The following is a 17,657-nucleotide window of genomic DNA, read 5'->3' as shown; positions in this document are numbered from 1 at the left end:
ACCCTTACGAGTGTCAAAAGCCGCATGTGTCCCCAGCAAAGCGCAGACACGACATGGATAGACCCACGTGAACACACACGTACCCTCGTGAAAATGAACGCGCCGACACGTTAACGTGCACACTGATGCACACGCGCGCACGGGCACACGCTTACGTACACACGCGAGAGCGGACGCTGTCGAACAGACATTCGTGTGCACACGCGAGAGAGAAAAGCTCCCAAGGCGGCCGTCTGCCACCCTGAGCTCATTAAATCCGGCTAAATATAGCCCGTCTGCAGCTGCGCTCAGCAAGCTGCCCACACAGGCCAGGAAAAGACACCGGTTAGTGGGGGGGAGCCGGGAGGCCAGCTGTGGGCGAGGGGCCGCGGGCACGCGGGAGGGGAGCCCTGAGGTGGCGGTCCGGGCATCCGAGCGGCTCCTCTGGTCGCCGGCCCCAGGCGGTGGGACGTGGGGTCAGACCCACACACACAGTGGGGGTGGGTGGTTCTGAGCGTCCACGTCTTCTCCGTCCCCTTGGGGACGTTTGTCTGGCAGGTGATGGGGCCTAGGAGCGGGGGAGAGTCAGGACGCAGCCCTGGACAAAGCCGGGCTCGCTGGCGGCCAGGGCAGGACGGAGACCCGCGGGTCAGACGGGAGCCTGTAACGGCACTCAGTCCGGACTGCGGTCTCCGGGTCCCGGTCTGGGGACGGGAGAAAGTTCAGAGTCCCCACCGAGTGGATGTGGGGGGGAAGGAGAGCGGCAGGGAGGGGGGCCGGGGGGCCGGGGGGCCGGAGGGCCGCGTGGAGAGTGCGGCTGGTGCGGACCGTGTGTCCGGGGCCCCTGCGCCGAACCCCACGTCAGACGGCTGGACGTGCGCTGGGGGTGCTTGCTGAGCTCAGGGCAGCCGGGACCCGCAGACAGAGGAAACCAGGAGGCACGGAGAGTGCTAGAATGTCAGAGCCCACGGGGCTGCGCGGGCTCCACGTGCACGCAGGACGGCGCCTGTGGGCCGGGGGACCAGACCCTCCGTCCTCTGCCCCCAGGCAGGCCCCACACACACAGAAATCTGGTCCCAAATAACAGGGAAGCAGCAGGCTGCGGGCCGTGCAGCTGCGGGATGGAGTCTGAGCGGCCCAGGCCGGCCCCCTCCCCACTCACGCCCTGGAGCCTGCACGGGACACACCTCTGTGCGGGGACAACCGAGCGGCCACGGCACCGGCGGAGCAAGAAGACGGATCTCCGGAAGCCCCTCCACCTGTCTGCCACTCTGGGAAGAAGACATTACGGTCCTCTCTCCACGAGGGAGTAAACTGAGGCTCAGAGACGTTTGGTGACCTGCCCAGAGCGTCACAGCACTGCATGAAGGAACAGGGCTTCACCCCCAGGCCTGGCTCCCTCCCAGTTCAGAGGCTGCAGCAACAGCCCCGGGGCCTCCTGAGTCCTGGTCGGGGGGCCACTCGCACCCCCCCTGCATCTGGCCCCGAGTGAGGCTGCGTAAGGCCGGCGGAAATACCGGAACGACCGTGCGCGTGGAAGACCACGGCGAACGCTGAAGCGCGTCACGGGGTCACGGGCGCCAGGCGGACCTCCGCGTCGCCACTTCTGGATGAAGAGTAAACCGCGGCCGTCAACAACCCTCACCCCACAAGCACAGAGGCAGCGAAATGCCGAAATCTGCGGGCGGCATGCATGGAACAGAACCAGCAGACCCGTCGGCTGGCCGTGGGGACATCGCAGGGAGGGGTGTCACAGGGTCGTCCTTCCCACTGTCCACACTGCTGGCCGTGTACTTAGGGCCACTGGCCCCGTTGTTATTACCCTTAACTCCCCGCTGGCAAGACGACCCTCGACGGGCGGAACCAGAGAGGAGCCTTCAGCAGTGGATTCTGACGTCCATAACCCTAGTTTATTCTATTTTTTGAAAAAAAATGTTAATGTTCATTTATGGTGGGGGGAGGAGAACAAGTAGGGGAGGGGCAGACGCAGAGGGAGACACGGAATCCGAAGCAGGCTCCAGGCTCCCAGCTGTCAGCACAGAGCCCCACGCGGGGCTCGAACTCACGAACCGTGGGATCGTGACCTGAGCCAAAGTCGGACGCTTAACGGACTGAGCCCCCTGGCGCCCGCACAGCCCCAGTTTAAAGACAACAACAACCAGATTTTGTGTCTCTACTAAAGACCCACGTTGCTCAGCCAGGTCCAGACTGGAGCAGCGGTCTGGCCCCGGGCGGGCGGTCACTCTCCCTTTGAGGCTGGGGTCCTCCCTCCCTCCCTGAGGACGGTGGCCACACCTGAGGGATGTGACGCGGGGCCTCTTGGGGGGACCGGGCTAACTAATCCCTAGAGAGGACACACAAGGTGCATGGGAACGGGCCCTCCACCCGAAGACCACTAATCTCCAGCTCCGCCCTCCTCCCTCACCCCCTGAGCCAACCCTCCTCTGCCCTCCTCACCCAGGACGGGCTGAGGACACCCCGAAGGCCCACACTTGTCAAACCGGCCGCCATTCCCGAGGGAGACAGCACCCAGGCTCCGGCCACGCACACCCTGGCTTCCTCCCCCTCGGGGCCAAACCTGGCGCCTCCCAGTGGCCCTTCCTCTCGGGAAATGCAAACGCATTGCTCTCTCTGGGTCCTCGCTCAGCCACTGGGTGAGATTAGAATCCGGGGGCACACTGGACGCGCCCCGCTCCTGCTGAGCTCACTTCCTTGCACGGTGTGAGGATGCCCTCCCCCTCTCCCTGCCCCGTGCCCTCGCGGCCTGAGCTGTGGGGTGCCCCTGACAGAGGCGCCCAGGCCTCCCGGCCCCCGGCACACATCCCCAGTGCTGGCCCCGGGCCGGGCAGACCCCCTCCTGCGGCCAAGGGATGCGCAAGCCTGGGGACGGGTGGGCAGGGCGGGCTCAGCCCCCAGGCTGCAACCACACATCCAGGCGGCAGGAGAGAGAAGGGGGTCCTGAGGGCTCAAGCCCATCACGCGCCAGACCCTCCCCGACCCCGGCCTGCTGAGAAACTCAACGCTGCCGACCGCAGATGCTTGGCTGAGGCCGCCCACCAAGTCTGCCGGAGCCTCCGGGGAGGACGCCCCGATCGCGGTCGGCCCGCGGGCATCTCTACAGGGTGCCCCGGGTCCGGGCCTGTGGGAGGAGTCTTGACCCTGGCACAGCCTTGAATGAGGGGCCTCTGACCTCAGCACCACGTCACCCGGGACACACGGAGTCAAAGGCTGGGAAGGGCCCCCCGTTCCCCTGCTCTCTCTGCCCGCACACAGATAACACTCTGCAGGGTCCCGCCCCCACTCTGGCTCTGCCGCCCCTGAGCTGCCCGGCGGGTGGGAGCCGGGGACCCCCAGGAGCTCAGCTCACGGGCAGGGCGGGGCCCCAGGCCCGAGGAGGCTGGACCCACGGTTGGGGGGGGGGGGCGGCGGGGAGGGACAAGCCTCCTGGCAGGTCAGGGGAACTCACGCTGCTTCTCCTGGAGGGCGCTGGACGTACACGGGGCGCTCCCATCTCCTGCGGAGAGAGAGAAAGCACATGAGCAGAGTCCCCGGCACTGTGGCCGGATGCGAGGAGGCCGCTGGTGCCCTGTCCTGTCCCTCCCGGCACTGGTGCCCTGCCCCGGCCGTGCCACTCCGGGCACTTCAGGCAGCACAAAGCACGAGCCAGGGAAAGCCAGGCCTGACCCCCCGACGGTCAGCGTGCATACTGCCAGCCCCTTTCCCGACTCCTGACCCTCATCGGCCGCTGCTCCCCCCCACGTCAGCTCAGATGTCCCCTGACCTGCGCGGGTCCGTCCCCAGCCCCGCCTCAGCAAAGGCACCACCTTCTCCCTTCTCCCCCTGGGGCCCTTTCCCTCCCTCGGGCCCCCGTGGTCCCCAGGTCCTGGGGTGTCTGACTCTCAGAATTGGACCCCTCGCTGGAAGGGACGACTGTGCTGCCAGCTGGTGTCCCCACACCTAGAATGTGCTTCTCAGCCGACATTTGTGCAGTGCACGAACCGCACATCCTCCCCTCGTGCAGAATCCGCCCCTGGACTGTGGAACTAGTTCTTTCCCGTTTGGGAACAGTTTTTTTCTGCAATCGTGAAAGTCATACAAACTCCTCACTGAAAATCTGGAAAACACCGACAGACATAAGGAAGGAAGAAAACGTCTCATAATCCCGTCACGGAGAGAGAACCCGCGATCCCCTCACGCCTGTTCTTCCGGGCTTTTCCGTGTTCCGTCTGGGCTTACGCCACCCGTCTCTGAAGTCCCACCAGCCAGACTCATCGCAAACCATCGGGAAGCACAAAACACACTCTCTGAACCGCGAGGTTGGGCGTAAGTTATTCCCCGAGTCACGAGGCCCCGTGTGAGCGAGGACAGACCCGGCCCACCGTGACCTCACCTGCTCCCGTTACTGCCGCCAGCCCCGCTCTCCCGGCATCCCGAAGCCCGGTCAAGGCGCAGGGACCCCGCACAAGGCCCCGTGGGTGCCGGCAATGCTTTGCAGGGAGGGTGGCCCTGACCCACTCCCCCCTCTGCAGGGGACTCTGGCTCTGCCCGACCTCCCTCCCGCTGATGGGCCTGCAGTGGCTCCCCTCCTCGGGGTCCCACATGATAAGCAGGCCTCTCGGGAAAGCGGCCCCCTCCCGTCCCCACGCCCTCCGCCCGCCAAGTCCCCTTCCCCGGACGCACCCCTTTCCTGCACAGGTGAGGCCGTGCCTGGAGCCCCACCCGCCCTCCCACCACGCCTCGGTCACATCCGCCGCGTCCTCTGAGAACCGCCCCGGCCGCATCCGTGAAGGCCTCCCATTCCCACCCGAAGCCTCAGTTCTCGGACCCCTGCCCTCCGGGGTCAGCTCTGGGCCCCAAGGGGCAGTGTCGGCAGAGGCCAGCACCCCTTCCTCGGGCCCACTCCCCAACCACGGAGGCTCAGAAAGGAAACTAAGCCTGAAGCCCCAGGAACCGGAAGGTCCCCTGAAGAACCGCCCCCCCCCCCCCCCCCCCCCAGCCAGCACCCCCCAGCCTCCAGGGCGTCGCCTGTCAGAGCTCTACACTCGCATTTCCACCCCGCATGCTGAACGGCCCTCCTTCCGGAGTGTCTGCCTTCCCTGCTTCCGGGGCCAGGGGAGGGCACAGACGTGGCCGCACCAGGGTCTGGGGAGACAGAGGCCGCGCCCAGCCTGAGAACCGAGGTTTCTCCTGAACGTGACCCTGCCTGCACATTACAGCTTCCCCGGCAGGCCTGAGTTCCCTGAACAGAAGGTGTCCGCAGCGTCCCCAAGGACCCCCGCTCTCCAAGGTGCCAAATCACTGGCACTTCCTGGGGCCCAGACGCCCGCCCCGCAGGGCTGCCTCCAGTCCGCCTCCCTCTCCGTCACCTCCCTCTCCGGGCAGGTGGTCCCAAGGTGTGTGAGGTCCCCGTGTGCAGTGGCGCCTTGGGCAGCACAGCACTGAAGCGCACCTGCGCTCAGATCCCGGTCTCTCGCCTACGCTCTGCGCACCTCAGTCTCCTGACCTGCAGACTGGGGAGAGCGGTACCCAGGGCAGGGCCATGGTGAGCACCGGATGCTCACAGGTGTGAAACCCTCAGCACACGGCCAGGCGCACGGCGAGCACTCAGCAGGTGAGGACGAGCCAAGGTCACTGCTGCCCTGGCTCCCGGTGCCCCCAGCCTGCATCCCGGCTCCTGGTGCCCCCAGCCTGGGTCCTCCCGGCTCTTGGTGCCCCCAGCCTGGGTCGTACTGGCTCCCGGTGCCCCCAGCCTGGGTTGTTCCGGCTCCCGGTGCCCCCAGCCTGGGTTGTTCCGGCTCCTGGTGCCCCCAGCCTGGGTCCTCCCGGCTCTTGGTGCCCCCAGCCCGGGTCGTCCCAGCTCCTGGTGCCCCCAGCCTGGGTCGTACTGGCTCCCGGTGCCCCCAGCCTGCGTCCCAGCTCCCGGTGCCCCCAGCCTGGGTTGTTCCGGCTCCCGGTGCCCCCAGCCTGGGTCCTCATGGCTCCTGGTGCCCCCAGCCTGGGTCGTCCCAGCTCCTGGTGCCCCCAGCCCAGGTCGTCCTGGCTCCCGGTGCCCCCAGCCTTCATCCCGGCTCCCGGTGCCCCCAGCCCAGGTCGTCCCAGCTCCTGGTGCCCCCAGCCCGGGTCGTATTGGCTCCCGGTGCCCCCAGCCTGTGTCCCGGCTCCTGGTGCCCCCAGCCTGGGTCCTCACAGCTCTCGGTGCCCCCAGCCCGGGTCGTCCCAGAGCCTGGGTGCAAGAGGGGGCAGACGGAGAGCAGAGGCCCGGCCCTCACGGGGCACCCCGGTAGTGTGGGGAGGCGGCCAGGACCGCTTCCCAGTAGAGCCCTCAGACCCGGTGCCACAGGAGAAAACTGAGGCCTGGAGAGACAGGGGGGCTGGCCCCTGGGACCCGGCTGCAGCTGTATGACTGGGGCCCCAGCACAATGAAAACTCAGGGGTCCCCGTCCAAAAAGCAAGAGAAAGTGTCGTTAGCGGTCCTAAAATAAAAAGGTTCTTCCTTTTCCCTGTGCGCTCTCTACCTGTCCTGGCAGTCTGTACGTGAGGGGGTCTCCCCAACCCGGCACACCCGACCCACACCGGCCTCCCACCGCCCACCGGACCCACACACCCGACCACGGTGAGAGCAGGAATGGTGGGACATACATCTGCCCTCCACAGGCCTGCCACCCCAGCCTGGGCAGACAGGTGGCCTCTGGGCACGCTGCAACCTTCCCGTCAAAATGCACCAGGTCCCCGCATGGGGTGGGTGACGGGCTGGCTGTCCTATAGGACAGCGTCCTGTCCGTGCTCAGGGCAGGGATGGCCGCTCGGCCCTGAGACACAGGCATACAGCCCCAACCCCTGCCCCACCCTGTGGCCGGGCCCCTACCGGCAGGAAAAGGAGGTAGGGCTGGGAGCCAGAGGGCAGGAGACATCCTGGGAGGCAGGGAGGGGGCCCGAGGCAGCGTCACAAGCCCGCCAGCCAAGGCAAGCCAAGCCAGGACCCCATCCCATCTGGCCACACTTACAAACACAGACCCGAGGGTAAATTATTCAGAACTCACAAGTTAACCCCTAACCCAGGCCCTGCCCACAGCATAACGCCCCTGGGCGTTTCTTGGGCACCTACTGCGTGCCAGACCCCGGGAGCGGGGAGGCATCTAGTTGGGGGAGCGGCCGGGTCTGATTCATCGCCCTGTCCTTGTGCCAAGGCCTGAGAGTGACTTAACCTAGACGGTATAGGAGACGCTGCTTTCGTTACCAGGAAGGAGGCATGACTGCTTCCGGGCAGGATTTCAGGGGCAGGAATGCCCGGGGCGGGGGGGGGGGGGCAGGGCCACTGAGGCTGGGGCCCGGAAGCAGGGGTGCGGAGCTGGAGAAGCCAGGAGGGAGGGTCACTGCAAGGGCAGTGTGCAGGGGACACGGGTCACCTGGGAGGAGGAGGGATGCCTGGCAAGAGGCAGGGCCAGCCCCAGGGGCAGGGGGCGGGGTGGGGGTGGGGGGCTCAGCTGGGCCAACTGAAAGCAGCAGCTTTACGGCTTCCCCACCCCCCACCCCGCTAGATCATCGAGATTCCACACCTTCGGGAGGAAGGAAACTGAGACTCAGAAGAATAAAGTCATTACCTCATCCTTAAGGTTTGGATCTGGTCCCTTGTGACGCCCCAGTCTGCTGAGGGCTCTTACCGCGACCTCTGCCCCACGGGATGGCTCCGGCCAGGGTCAGGCAAGCAGACAGGGCAGGGCTGGGGTCAAGGCAGTGGAAAAGGGCCCGTCCGCCAGGGAGGCTGGGCCGCCCCACGTCTCTGCACACCGGGGGCTTCTGCCGTGAAGCCTCAGCCAGGCGCCTGGTGGGCTGGCTCAGCTCCCCCTTCCCTCGGAGCCACCACGAGGGTCAGCCGTGAGCTGGGCTTCCTGACGAGCAGGCTCCCCAGATGACAGCCACCAAGCAGATGTGCCCCGGTTCCGGGCTGCCTAACGGCACCCCACTTGGTCCCACAGCCGCAACTCAGTGGAAGCTGCCAGAAACTCCTGCAGACAGGACAAGCTGTGCAGGGGGCCAGGACGGAGGCTCGCACATCTGGGCCACATCTTCTGCGTGGGAACGCGTCCAACGCCTGCCAGTGGTTCCCCCGTGATTTCCTACTTCCTGTCCCAACCCCCGTCCAACAAACCGTGAGACCCCCCCCCCCATCCTCCACAGAGTAAGAGCAGCTCTCCCACCAAACACCTGAAAGGGGAAGGCTGGGGGTGGGGGGGAGCATTCTGGATGGTGGGGGCCTTGGGGAGGCTGGGGGGGAGCATCTGGGACAGCGGGGGCCTCAGGGAGGCGGGGGGGGGCATCCGGGACAGTGGGGGCCTCGGGGAGGCTGGGGGGGAGCATTCTGGATGGCGGAAGCCTCGGGGAGGCTGGGGGGGGCATCCGGGACAGCAGGGGCCTCGGGGAGGCTGTGGGGGAACATCTGGGACAGCGGGGGCCTCGGGGAGGCTGGGGGGGGGGGGATCATTCAGGATGGCGGGGCCTCTGGGAGGAGGAAGATGTTAGGAAATCCCCTCCCGAAGAGCCAGAGGGGGCCTGGCAGACCCCACGGTTGGGGGTGGGGGGCGGCAGCTGGGGTGCGGGGCTTGCCTGGTAACGGGGCTCCGAAGCCAACAGCCCTCCTGCCCATCTCCTGTTCTGGTGCTCCCACCAAGCTGCAGGCTCAAGGTGCCCTCTCACCCAGCCCGCTGCACCCCTGAACACATTCCCAGGCCCTCCTATCATCTTCTCGTTCACTTCCAGAATAATTTTTCTAGAAGGTGGCTCTGGATTAAATAACTCCATGGATCCCCAGCCGCCACCCCCGACACCGGTTAGCTTGCCATTCCAGGCCTTCGGCACCAGGGTCCCCTCCGGCCTCTTTCAGACCTTCCCACCCCCTCTCTCCACCCCCTCTCCAGCCCCAGCCCAGCACCTCGTAGCCTGACTTCAGGCAACAAGAACCCATGTGCTTCTCCAGACTTCCCTGCTTCTCACACGCCCTCTGTATCTTTGCACATGCTGATCCCGCCCACGGCGCCCTAACGGGTCTGTCCAGAGCCCAGCAAGGCCTCCTGGGCCTGCGTTTCCCTGCTCACGCTCCGTGTCCCTCCGAGCCCAACGTCTTGTGCTCCCCCTCTTGTAGGCTGTCACCTCACTGGACTGTGCCTGCCCCACCCCAGCCTGGAGCCGTTTCTGAGCCATCGGTGTGTCCCCAGGGCTGACCAGCAGAATTCGTGAGCCCAGTGCACAGTGGGGTGGGGGGGGAGGCACGAATGTGGGGAGCCCCTCATCGCTGCAGGTGCAGACAGGTGGTTAAAGCACGCACCCTGGAAGGCAGGGCTGCAGGCAGCCGGCAGGCCGGCACCACCAGCGACGGCCCAACCCCACGGTGCGCCCAATTAGAGCCACACTAGGGCAAGGAGGTGGCCTGGGGGAGGCTGGGCTTCCGGAAGGCCTGCTGAGAAAGTGCCGGGCGGTCAGCCTGCAGCCCCCCAGAGGCTCTGTCTAGAGCACAGGCGAGCAGGAGAGGCGGGAGTGGGGCCTGGAAGTGAGACATACCAGAGTGGAAATCAGCCGTGGGACGGATCTGACAGTCCCTCGTGGAAGCCGGCCCGGGGCTGCTTGACTCCTACGGCGATGGTGAACTTACTATCCCCAGATAATGACAGCTGTTGGGGGTGGGGGGTGAAAGCCACATCGATGGGCCTTCATGCCAGGCGGGGGTCCGCCCTTCATTCCGCAGACGAGGGAAACCCGCTGCCAACCTCACTGCAGGGCCACGTTACCGGGTCCACATCTCAGAAGCATCAGGGTCCGGCTGAATACAGTGAGTTCACTTCACTGCGTGATCCGGGCCCTTCCTCCCGCCCCAAATCCCTAGAAAACGGCGCTAAATATTTCTCTGCCAGTTGGTCTTTAGCAGTATCGTAAGGTAAGAAGGGGCGTCCTTCGCAGACCTGAAACCATCAGGCATCTGCGAAAGGTGGACGGCAGAGAGAACCCACGGAGGGGGGCAGGGCCGGCTACCGAGCGCAAGGCCCTCCTAGGGAGGTCTGTGCGACTGCGAAGGTCTAACCAACGTCCGTCCGTAACGCTGCCAGAGCAGAGAGGGGGCCACAACCTCAGTCTTGCAAAGGAACGTCTGTGGCCAGAGGACAGGCCAGTGCGGGGGCGGAGAGCGGGCTCCTGGATGGGAAACAGGGGAGCAAAGGAAGCTGTGTAACGGCCTGGGCGTGCGTGGGCCACCCCCCCCTCCGAACACCCGCTGTGCCAAGCAGAGGCATCTGCCCCGGGTGTGGGAAGGGCTGAATGTTGGAGGCACAGGACAGCCCGGGAAGCTGAAAACACCAAGAAGAATAAGCCAGAAGCTCTGTCACCCTCCCCAATAATTAGATGGCAGCCGTTTGCGAAAACTAGACGCATCACATCACCCAGAGACAGGCTAAGGGGGAAGGGCAGATACAAAGCGGGGTTCACGGTCAACTTCACTCAATATTAGAGGAAAACTAAGTGTGGAAAAAAGAGGCCAAACTCAGTGACTGAGGGAGGGGAAATCCAGAAAAATGGATCTGTGGGCCTCTCGCCAGTCACTGGCCTGAAGCCAATGGCTGTCAGATGTCGGTAAGCACCAGAAGGATCTAAGAGGGTAGTTAAGTCACGGATTCACCGAGTCTGGGCCGGGCTCCAAAATTCACACTTCTGACCACTTTCCGAGCGGTCCAGGGACCACTCTTTGAGAACCACGTCATCTAGACACAGGCATCAGCTGGAGTCCAGGAGGAACTATGGGAAAACAGCCCTCTGCAAAGCTGAAGTAGGAGAAGCTGGTCAAGACACCTGTGCAGAGACCGCTTCCCTCCTGTCAGTAAGAATGTGGCCTTGGTTAGGGGCGCCTGGGTGGCTTGGTCGGTTGAGCGTCCGACTTCGGCTCAGGTCACGATCTCGCGGTCCGTGAGTTCGAGCCCCGCGTCCGGCTCTGTGCTGACGGCTCGGAGCCTGGAGCCTGTTTCGGATTCTGTGTCTCCCTCTCTCTCTGCCCCTCCCCTGTTCATGCTCTGACTCTCTCTCTGTCTCAAAAATAAATAAACGTTAAAAAAAAAAAATTTAAGAATGTGGCCTTGGTGACACTCCCTTTGTTTCTAAAACAAGTTTGTCCCTTAAGTGACAGCTCATAGCCTGTTAGCATAAATTATTCTGAAAGAAATGTGTAAACCCCGAGCATAAAAGATTAACAACTGTGGCAAGGACTGAGTGGAATCTCTCCAAGGAGCGCCAAGTTGTTCAACAAATGCAAACCCACCGCAGTAATAGAAAAAGGACAAAACCCACACAATCATCTCAACAGATGCGGAAAAGGCATTTGGCAAAATCCGACACCTTTTCGTGATAAAAGCATTGATCAAACCCAGAATAGGAGGGAACTTCCCTGACCAGATAAATGACAACTCCAAAAAGACCCCAAAGACAAAAACAAAACAAAACACAACCAGCTAACATCATATTTAATGGCGAAAGATTGAAAACTCCCCTGAAGATGGGGAACACAATGTCAGCTCTCAGCATTTCTGTTCAGTATTATACTAGAGATTCTAGCCAGGGATGCCAGGCAAGAAAAGGAAATAAAAAGGCATCCAGGTTGGAAAGGAAGGAGGAAAACTACCTGTTGGGAGTTGATATGATCTTGTACGTAGAAAATCCTAATGGGGCACCTGGGGGGCTCAGTCAGTTAAGCGTCCGACTTCAGCTCAGGTCATGATCTCACAATGTGAGTTCAAGCCCCACGTCGGGCTCTGTGCTGATGGCTTGGAGCCTGGAGCCTGCTTTGGATTGTGGGTCTCCCTCTCTCTCTGCCCCTCCCCTGCTCACACTCTGTCTCCCTCTCTCTCTCCCTCTCTCTCTCTCTCAAAAATAAATAAGACATTAAAAATTTTTTTCAAATAGATAAAATAAAAATGAATTCAAAGTGGATCAAAGACCTAAATGTAGAGCTAAAATTATAAAACTCTTCAGGGAAAACAAAGGGTAAACCTTCATGACTTCACATTAACAGGTGGTTTCTTAGATATGGCCTCAAATGCAGAAACAATAAAAGCAAAAATAGACAAATTGGGCTTCATCAGAATTTCAAAACTTGGCACTCCAAAGGGTATTATCAAAAAAAATGAAAAGACGCCCCAAAGAATGGGAGAAAGTAATTGAAAATCATGTAACTGACAAGAGCCTAGCGTCCACAATATGTAAAGAACACTCACAACCCAACAAGAGACAACCTGATTTTAAAATGGGCAAAGTATCTGAATAGACATTTCTCCGAATGATGACGAACAATGACCACCAAGCACACGAGCACATGCTCACCATCATCAGTCATTAGGGAAATGCAAACCCAAACCATAGTCATACACCCGCTCGCAAGGCTATTCTCAAACAACAGACAACAACAAATGCTGGCAAGAGCGTGGGGAAGTCTGAACTCTGGGAAGGTGATGTGGTGAGTCCCCAGCAATCCCACTCCTGGGTTGTGCCCAAGAGAACTGGAAGTATGTCCTCAAAACCCTGTACATGCTGACAGAATGGGAAAGATATTTGCAAATGACATAGAGGTTAAGGGTTAGCATCCAAAATCTATAAGGAACTTATCAAGCTCAACATCCCAAAAACACACTTCTTCGGGTGAAGAAATGGGCAGAAGACATGAATAGACACTTCTCCAAAGAAGACATCCGGATGGCCAACAGGCACATGAAAGGATGCTCAACGTCGCTCCTCATCAGGGAAATACAAATCAAAACCACACTCAGATATCACCTCACGCCAGTCAGAGTGGCCAAAATGAACAAATCAAGAGACTATAGATGCTGGAGAGGATGTGGAGAAACGGGAACCCTCTTGCACTGTTGGTGGGAATGCAAACTGGTGCAGCCGCTCCGGAAAGCAGTGTGGAGGGTCCTCAGAAAATTAAAAATAGAGCTACCCTATGACCCAGCAATGGCACTGCTAGGAATTTACCCAAGGGATACAGGAGTGCTGATGCACAGGGGCACTTGTACCCCAATGTTTATAGCAGCACTTTCAGCAACAGCCAAATTATGGAAAGAGCCCAAGTGTCCATCAACCGATGAATGGATAAAGAAGATGTGGTTTATATACACAATGGAATACTACTTGGCAATAAGAAAGAAGGAAATCATGCCATTTGCAGCAACATGGATGGAACTGGAGGGCATTATGCTAAGTGAAATAAGTCAGGCAGAGAAAGGTACCGAATGTTTTCACTCGTATGTGGAAGTTGAGAAACTGAACAGAAGACCATGGGGGAAGGGAAGGGGGAAAAATAGTTTCAGACAGACAGGGAGGGAGGCAAACCCTAAGAGACTCTTCAATACAGAGAACAAACTGAGGGTTGATGGGGGGAGGGGAGGTGGGGGATGGGCACCGAGGAGGGCACCCGTTGGGACGAGCGCTGGGTGTTGTACGTAAGCGAAGAACCACAGGAATCTGCTCCTGAAGCCAAGACTACCTTGTACACACTGTATGTTAGCTCATTTGACAATTACATTAAAAAAAACCAAACCTGTACGTAAACACTTAGAGCACCGTGACTCATAAGAGCAAGAAAGTGGAAACAGCCCAAAGGTCCAGCCGATGGATGGATGGACAATATGCGCAACAGCCATACGGGGGCCTATTACTCAAGCGTGGAATGCAGTGAAATTCTGGTTCATGCCAGAGCACGTCTGAGCCTCGAAAACGTGATGCCAAGGCAGACCTCAATACCGACGGCCACATACTGTCGGATTCCATTTCTACGCAATTCCGTATTTGAGGAGAGGAAAATGGTGGGTGACTGCTGACAGGTTAGGAGGTGTCTTTCCGGGGAGAAGGAAATGTTCTGGAACCAGGTAGCTGCTCAACTTTGTGAATGTACAAGATATACAGAAACTGCTGAAGTGTACACTTGAAGAGGGTAGATTGTCTGGTATGTGAATTATGTCTCGATTGAAAAAAACCAAAACAAAACTTGGCAAGACCCACTTTACTTGGACAACGTCAACGGCAGCTCTGTGCTTCCTGAGGTCACTGGAAACACACCAGTTCCTGTTCTGTGCCATAACCTCACTTAGGGATCTTTGGCTAATTAGCCCAAACTCGAGTGTGTGGGGGCCGTTTGCATCCACTTCTAACCCACCAGGAGACTCCGAACTTAAAAAGCACAGGGAGGAGGGAGGCTGTGAAAAGCACAGAATGAGTCCACGGCACCCATGGACAGTACAGGTTGTATCAGTATCTGGAAAAAAAAACAAACAAAAAAAAACCAACAGAGCGCGTGAAAACGAAGACAGGATTGCTTTAACAAAAAAAACCAAACTCCACAGAAGAGCTGACCAGAGGGATGGCAACAGCAGAAGAAGAGAAACTGGTCTGGCGAGCTATTGACCGTGTTAGAGCCAAGGAAAGTTTCTAGAGCCCAGCAGGGACCAAGAAATAAGAACGAGCCCAGACAAGGTGAGACACGGGTCCAGCATCTGTCTAATGCAAGCTCTAGAAGGGGAATCAGACAGAGAGAGAGAAACACTTGAGGGGCACCTGGGTGGCTCAGTCGGTTGAGCATCTGACTCTTGATTCCGGCTCCAGTCATGACCTCAGGGTTCGTGGGACCGAGCCCCACGCTGGGCTCTGCGCTCACAACACAGGGCCTGCTTGGGATTCTCATTCTCTCTCTCTCTCTCTCTGCCCCTCCCCTGTTCATGCTCTGTCTCTCTCAAAATAAACAAACATTGAAAAAAAAAATAAATATTTGAAAAAATAAGTTGTGTGTATATGCATATATATACACATAAACATAGGTGTGTTTGAATATGTTTACGTGAATATTTTATATATCATATACAGACATTGATACATCATATTATGTATCACACGTACACACGCTAAACGTTTTACATTATATGCACACGCAGGCACATTCACCGTATGTTCACACACATGTACAACAGGCACTTACATAATTACACAAAATGTAAATCTGTACACGTGTATATGCTGGGCCAAATTCACCAACAAAATGCAAACCTGTAACCGAGCTCAAGGTGAAGAAGGGTTAATACACAAGTACCAAAATCAACAAGGGGAATACAACCCAGGGGAGAAAGCAGAGGGGCCCACGGAACGTGGAAGATTCCGTGGCGGATGGAGGCTGCAGGACCAGTGGCTGGAAACCACACCGTCACCCCGACAGCGTGGCCCCAGCCCGTGGAAGGCGAGGCGCTAAAGTGAAGTCCCCGTAGGGCAGGGGTCCCTGAGGTCCGCTCCGTCCATGATGGGACTTCAAAGCAAACCCACTCCTTTGGAGGAACAACAAAGGCACCGCCCCCGGACGGTGGGAGGCAGCCTTCTCCTGAAGTGCCCCCGGAGCCTCCCTCCTGAGGCCCCGAGCTCAGCCTCCTCCTGCGCAGTCACGGTCACGGAGGCTGGGACCCCGCTCTTCCTCGGCCGTGAGCCCCTCCAAGCACTGTGCCCACACCCCGCCCCGGGGAAGCCCCCGTCGTGGCTGATAACGGTCGGTGAGTGGAAGGATTCCTCTGTCCTGCGGAGGAATCACACCATGAATCCCCAGGGGATGGGGACATGGCTGGTTTCCTCTTCCTCGCCTGCCCTGCCCCCTCCTACTCGCCTCGGGGGGTGGGGGGGGGCAGGCACTGCCTTAATGCACCTCTCCCCGGTGAGCAGGTGAGCGCCTACGGCTGTTTGCCAGAATGGGACCTGTCCCCGCACCACAACCACCTGTCGCTGAGAGCGCTTAGCCAACCACCGGCTCACTCGGTCCTCCCGACTTGTGTAGAAGCCTCACTCTGCCCACCGTGAACCTGCCCGGCTGTGAAGCCACGTTCAAGCCCAGACCGCACAGAGTGTAGCTTCGGCCCCTGTGTCCCTCTCTCTCCGCTTGCCTCCCTGTGCCTGCCCCTCTCCCTGCCTTTCCTCACCCCCCCCCGGCTCACACTGGGCTGAGTCACGCTCTCTGACTGCCAGCGGGCCGGCCTGGGAGAGGATGGCCAGATGGGTCATGACTAAGATCTGGGTTTGTCTTCACGGCTACAGAGAACCCGTGACCCCTTCTGGGCCCCTCCAGGGCTTGGGGCGAAGGAAAGAGCAGACCAATGCACGGCTGTGTCAATGGGGAAGTCGCTTCTGAACTGGCCCGGGGGACCAGACTCGAGCAGTGGCCTGAGGGCCTTTCCTTGAAGCCTCTGGGTTTCCTGAACCTGACCACCTTGCAGAGGCCCCGGACACCGCCCAGCTGGGAACCAGGACACGAGGGATGTGAGCGCGAGGCTGCCACCAACTTGGAGGGCCCTGGGCGAGACACCGCCTCCCCAGGCCTTGGGTTCTGCATCTGTGAAATGAACGGCCACCCCCGGCGTGTCCGGGCCTGTGGCACGGGGACAGCACCGAGCCAAGGGGGCGGGGAAGGGGCTCAAGGAAAGCGGCTACAGACAAAGCACCAGCACCAACACGGCCGCTGGAGCAGCACACGTCCGGAGAGGGCGGCCTGGCCCAGACCATGACTGAGGAATGACGGGGCCAGGCCACCAGGAGGAGGGGAGGTGGGTGGAGGGCTGTGTGGGACGAGGGACAGAAAACAGCAGCCCCAGGATGACAGGTGCGGACGCGAGCACCGTGGACCCAGGTGGATTCTCGATCTGTCTCGTCCCTGAGTGACCTCCATCAAATGCAGCCCCTCTCGTTTTGACCTTCAGCTGAGCTGCGTCCTCCACTTGTATCTCCTAGCCTGGCCCCGTAGCTTCACTGCCAGGAACGCTTCCCTGCTCCCCTCTCCCGCCTCCCTCCCACCCCAGGCCCAGCAACCCTCAGCCCAAACCTCACCCCCTTACGTCCTGATTGTACCCTGTCACCGTGTCACGGTCGGAGATCTCAGCCACGTCACCTTCACTCCTCCTACCAAGCACACATACACAGTAGGTGCTCAACAAAAAATCTGTTAGTGATGCAAAATGGCCAAACGGGCGGGATGCCTGAAGGGCCAGGGCTGCTCTGCCTGTTGATTAAGCTCCTGGTCAAGTCCCCCTCCACGAAAAGTCTCCTGGATGAATCCCCTTCCCCGGGCACTCAGCCCAAGGAAGTTACGATCCCCACGACCGCCCTGCCCGGTGCCTTCTCAAAGGCTCCCAGACTAACCAGCGGACCCCCAGCCCACCCCAAGGAGCCTGGCCCCCGCCACCTGCCCCTCATAACCCATGCCCCCCGTGGTCATCCTAGGGACACAGGAAGTTCTGCCCGAGCACCTTGGAGCTGCTCTGCACAGACAGCCATGTGCAAGCACCCACGAGGGTCCCTGCAGGTCACAGAGCTCAGGGGGCACAGGTAGGGGGAAGGGAGGCGTCTGGAGAGACAGAAGACTTTTTACAGAAGACCCGACTTCTGGCCCCGAGCTGTCTGCACCAGCATTCCCGCAGCACACGCGTGCACACACCCCGGGGCCTCACCCTGGGGCCCCTCCGGTCTCCCCAAGGACCCCATCCGCTCACACACACCCCGGGGGCTCACCCTGGTGCCCCTCCAGTCTCCCCAAGGTCCCCATCTGCTCCGCCAGGTCGTTAGAACTCCACTGGCTCATCCCGATGAGGATGGAATTCTTCCCTTCGGCCATGTCCTCTGTGGGG

The 17,657-nt window shown here is 60.2% G+C and overlaps 1 protein-coding gene across 5 annotated transcripts in view; it reads right to left on the bottom strand.

Moving 5' to 3' along the window:
• The window catches only part of PITPNM3 (PITPNM family member 3), a 74,623-nt gene that overhangs the window by 31,858 nt on the left and 25,108 nt on the right, over nt 1-17,657 (bottom strand). For 3 of the 5 annotated variants that reach the window (XM_078437922.2, XM_078437926.2, XM_078437923.2), the window contains exons 3-4: nt 17,542-17,649; nt 3,446-3,493 (exon numbers count right to left, since the gene is read on the bottom strand). In XM_078437922.2, coding sequence (XP_078294048.1) covers nt 3,446-3,493; nt 17,542-17,649 — 156 coding nt within the window. The remainder of the gene's footprint in view (nt 1-3,445; nt 3,494-17,541; nt 17,650-17,657) is intronic. The other 2 variants (XM_078437924.2, XM_078437925.2) reach the window with 1 other exon arrangement.

This window comes from Panthera onca, chromosome E1 (genome assembly GCF_046562875.1).
Source record: "Panthera onca isolate mPanOnc1 chromosome E1, mPanOnc1 haplotype 2, whole genome shotgun sequence".
Taxonomy (NCBI): domain Eukaryota; kingdom Metazoa; phylum Chordata; class Mammalia; order Carnivora; family Felidae; genus Panthera; species Panthera onca.
The sequence above is the reverse complement of the archived record's forward strand: the minus strand, read 5'-3'. Positions and strand labels throughout refer to the sequence as shown.